Here is a 4,661-nt window from a genome sequence, read left to right as displayed (position 1 = left end):
AGTTTGATCCCAGTTTACCCTTGAGTTTGTTTCAACTTTTGTGATCGAGTATCTAGCTTTGGTAAATCTTAGTGCATCTTCTCAAAAGGGGTAGTGTGACTGACCAATGGTGAACACGTACGCATATTAAGTGTGTTTTGAAACTTGCATGTGAGAAAAAAGTATAAGATGCTTTCTTCCTCCTATAACCGCTGTCACAACTTAAAATGGAGAGTTCCCTCGTATATAATATGCTTCTATATCAGTCCATTCTGCTCCATTGTTTAGTGTTGAGATACCATGTAACTGTTCATCCATTAGTGGTCAAATTTATTTGTTAGATAGTAAGAAACCCCAAATGGCCTACATATGATGAACGGGGAATTTATTGGTTGTTTGCTCTGTTTAGTTCTGTTGTACTCTTCTCCTGCTAAAGTAGCTCTTCTGGTGTGTGCTTCAGGCAGGATTTAGGATAACAGCGACTGCTGTAGTTATTGAGTATAATCACAAGGCCCGTATTGTAAAGAAAATCAAGCTTGTTGGGACTCCCTGCAAGATCAAGAAAAAGACTGCATTTATCAAAGACATGTTCACTTCTGACCTAGAAATAGCTCGATTTGAAGGTTCATCTATCCGGACAGTTAGTGGCATTAGAGGACAAATTAAAAAGGTAGGCTTTTTGATCTCCTTATGATTCCTAGTTTCTCCACATTTGTTGGCTCTCTGGTTTTCTGACAACCTCCTTTTTTTCTCAGGCTGGAAAAAATATGCTCGATAACAATGCTGAAGAAGGGATTACGAGGTGTACCTTTGAAGATCAAATCCGTATGAGCGACATGGTCTTCTTAAGGGCTTGGACAACAGTGGAAGTTCCACAATTTTACAATCCTCTAACGACAGCCTTGCAATCCCGCGATAAGACCTGGAAAGGAATGAAAACTTTTGGAGAACTCCGTAGAGAGCTGAATATTCCTATTCCGGTGAATAAGGATTCACTCTACAAGGTAATAAAGCCCCCCATCAAAATTGCAGTTGTATTATTGTGAAGGTATGGGGAGCGTCTATCTGACGAATTTCTCGTTTTGCAGAAAATCGAAAGAAAGCCAAAGAAATTCAATCCGTTAAAGATATCAAAGAGTCTACAAAGAGATCTACCGTTTAAATCGAAACCGAAAGATATACCGAGGCGGAAGAGACAGTCGCTAGATGCGAGAAGAGCTGTTGTAATGGAACCGGAAGAAAGAAAAGCTCATAAAGCCATCCAGCAATTTAAGCTACTTGAACAGCACAAGGTAAATGTTTAAAAAAGAAACTAGCTAGCTATATCATGCATTAAAAAAAAAAAAAAGATTGATCTTTGTCTGACTTGATGAGAAAAAATAATTGTGCAGATGAAGAAGAAAAAAGCAACGATGCAGAAGAAGAGGGAAGTGTATGAAGCAGAGAAAGCTAAGAGTGAGGAAATAAATAAGAAACGGAGGAGAGAGGAGAGACGTGAGAGATATCGTGAGGAAGATAAACAGAAGAAGAAGAGTAGAAGAAGAAGCCATGATTAGTTTTATTTTGTTGCTCCAGACCTGAGATTTCCAACCAAGTCTGTGTAATCCTCTGCTTAAAGTTTTGTTTTCACGTTTGTTCACTGCTGTGTTGATTTTTTTTTTGTCACCATCTGAATTATTTATCACAATTTTCTCGAAAATTCCCAATCTATCCCAAAATTTTGGAATTGCTTTTGACGCTTGAATACTCTGTAGATTAATCCAGAGGATTATCATGTCACATCAAAGTTTAGATTTCTATGTTGTGAATAGAATGTTTTGGATTCGGATTTGCATTATCCGTCTGTAAGTGCAGCAAAATAAAATTATTCATGTACTGTGACTAGAGAAACTGTTAGGATTTTGCTAATAAATGTTTTTTTTTTTTTTTGGTCAAACTCTAATAAATGTTTTAATTGTGTAACTTAAACATAATTAGTTGAATGGGTGGGAAGAAGTGGTCAGTGACTCAGTGGGGAACATCATCTTCCCCTGAAATTGATTTCTCTTCTTCTTCTTCTTCAGATATAAACCCTAAACCCTCTTTTAAAACCCTAAAGTTATATCTATCGGTTTTAAACGATAGAGATGAACAAAACAGTAGTAAGATGTCTACTCTCTCCTTCACACCATCCTTTGATTCGATTCTCCACCAATTCCTCTCTTCTCCACAGAGTTTTCACCTGTAGCCGTTACCTCACGGCTAGGTTTATCTCCATTCCTCCTCCGCCTGACGAAATGTATGGATTCGACGATCCTTTCTCCCCTACTGAGTCGCGGGATTTGACTAAAGAGTTTTCCTTTTTGCATGATTCTCTTCTTGTCGACTCTGGTAATGTTGTTGATGTAGTAGCAGTGCCGATTACTCAATCCTCTATTGATGCTAGAGCCATCGCAGAGGCTGTTTCTGGTGGCGGCGATGTGTTTGGGAGCAAATCCCAGAAGTTTCTTAGGCAATTTAGAGAGAAACTGAGTGAGAGCTTAGTGATTGAGGTGTTGCGTTTGATACAGAGACCTTCTGATGTTATCAGCTTCTTCGTTTGGGCAGGTAGGCAGATTGGTTATAAGCATACTCCACCTGTGTATAACGCTTTGGTTGATCTGATTGTACGTGATGATGACGAAAATATTCCGGAAGAGCTCTTGCAACAGATTAGAGATGATGATAAGGAAGTGTTTGGGGAATTTCTTAATGTCTTGGTTAGGAAACATTGCAGGAATGGTTCATTTAGTATTGCACTTGAGGAGTTAGGGAGACTCAAGGATTTTAAGTTTAGACCTTCGAGATCTACTTATAATTGTTTGATTCAGGCATTTCTCAAGGCTGATCGTTTGGACTCTGCTTCTTTGGTTCATCGGGAAATGTCTCTTGCAAATCTTCGGATGGATGGGTTTACTCTTAGATGCTTTGCTTATTCTCTCTGTAAAGTAGGAAAGTGGAGGGAAGCTCTATCATTGATGGAAACTGAAAATTTTGTCCCTGATACTGTCTTTTATACAAAACTGATATCTGGTCTGTGTGAAGCTTCGCTTTTTGAAGAGGCTATGGATTTCTTGAATAGGATGCGAGCTACTTCCTGTCTTCCAAATGTTGTAACATATTCAACTTTGCTGTGTGGATGCTTGAACAAAAAACAGCTGGGTAGGTGTAAAAGGGTGCTTAATATGATGATGGTGGAAGGTTGTTATCCAAGTCCCAAGATTTTTAATTCCCTTGTACATGCTTACTGCACATCAGGAGATCATTCATATGCATACAAATTGCTAAAGAAAATGGTTAAATGTGGTCACATGCCAGGATATGTTGTCTACAATATATTGATTGGGAGTATTTGTTGTGACAAAGACTCGCTTAGTTGTGATCTGTTGGAATTAGCTGAGAAAGCTTACAGTGAAATGCTTGCTACAGGGGTTGTTCTGAATAAGATTAATGTCAGTAACTTCACACGGTGTCTTTGTAGTGCTGGGAAATATGAAAAGGCATTTAATGTTATCCGTGAAATGATTGGTCAGGGATTTATACCAGATACCAGTACCTATTCCAAAGTTCTTGGTTATTTATGTAATGCTTCGAAAATGGAGTTGGCGTTTCTGTTGTTTGAAGAAATGAAAAGGGGCGGCCTTGCTGCTGATGTCTACACGTATACTATTATGGTGGATAGTCTTTGTAAAGCTGGTCTGATTGAACAGGCTCGTAAGTGGTTCAATGAAATGAGAGAAGTTGGTTGTACGCCTAACGTCGTCACATATACCGCTCTTATCCATGCTTATCTTAAGGCTAAGAAGTTCAGCTATGCCAATGAGCTGTTTGAAACGATGCTGTCTGAAGGGTGTCTCCCTAATATTGTTACATATTCTGCCTTAATTGATGGCCACTGCAAAGCTGGACAAGTGGAGAAAGCTTGCCAGATTTTTGAAAGAATGTGTGGCAGCAAAGATGTTCTAGATGTAGATATGTACTTCAAGCAGTATGATGATGACAGCGAGAGGCCGAATGTAGTTACATATGGAGCTTTACTGGATGGTTTCTGCAAGTCGCATAGGGTTGAAGAAGCTCGTAAATTGTTGGATGCTATGTCTATGGAAGGTTGTGAACCGAATGAGATTGTATATGATGCTCTCATTGATGGACTCTGTAAGGTTGGGAAACTAGACGAAGCACAAGAAGTGAAAACTGAGATGTCTGAGCATGGATTCCCTGCGACCTTATATACTTACAGTTCTCTGATTGATCGTTATTTCAAAGTGAAGCGCCAAGATTTAGCCTCAAAAGTATTGTCTAAGATGCTTGAGAATTCTTGTGCGCCCAATGTGGTTATATACACTGAGATGATTGATGGCTTATGCAAGGTTGGTAAAACTGATGAAGCCTATAAGCTTATGCTAATGATGGAAGAAAAAGGGTGTCAGCCTAATGTTGTGACATATACAGCGATGATTGATGGATTTGGAATGATTGGTAAAATAGCCACATGCCTTGAGCTCTTAGAGCGAATGGGTTCCAAAGGTGTTGCTCCAAATTATGTTACTTATAGGGTCTTGATAGATCATTGTTGCAAAAATGGTGTGCTGGATGTGGCCCAGCATCTTCTAGAAGAAATGAAACAGACACATTGGCCTACACACGCAGCCGGATATCGCAAA

General features: G+C 39.2%; 2 protein-coding genes across 2 annotated transcripts in view; both read left to right on the top strand.

Annotated features, from left to right (window-relative positions):
- The window catches only part of LOC104754831 (ribosome biogenesis protein bms1), a 7,562-nt gene extending 5,847 nt beyond the window's left edge, over positions 1–1,715 (top strand). Inside the window, exons 15-18 of the mRNA XM_010477111.2 lie at positions 440–649; positions 735–983; positions 1,068–1,271; positions 1,371–1,715. Coding sequence (XP_010475413.1) covers positions 440–649; positions 735–983; positions 1,068–1,271; positions 1,371–1,535 — 828 coding nt within the window. The 3' untranslated portion in view covers positions 1,536–1,715. The remainder of the gene's footprint in view (positions 1–439; positions 650–734; positions 984–1,067; positions 1,272–1,370) is intronic.
- The window catches only part of LOC104754832 (pentatricopeptide repeat-containing protein At1g06710, mitochondrial-like), a 4,969-nt gene continuing 2,198 nt past the window's right edge, over positions 1,891–4,661 (top strand). Inside the window, exon 1 of the mRNA XM_010477112.2 lies at positions 1,891–4,104. Within this exon, the coding sequence (XP_010475414.1) occupies positions 2,106–4,104 (1,999 nt within the window). The 5' untranslated portion in view covers positions 1,891–2,105. The remainder of the gene's footprint in view (positions 4,105–4,661) is intronic.

This window comes from Camelina sativa, chromosome 17 (assembly GCF_000633955.1).
Source record: "Camelina sativa cultivar DH55 chromosome 17, Cs, whole genome shotgun sequence".
Taxonomy (NCBI): Eukaryota; Viridiplantae; Streptophyta; class Magnoliopsida; order Brassicales; family Brassicaceae; genus Camelina; species Camelina sativa.
This window is presented reverse-complemented; position numbering and strand designations above follow the sequence as displayed.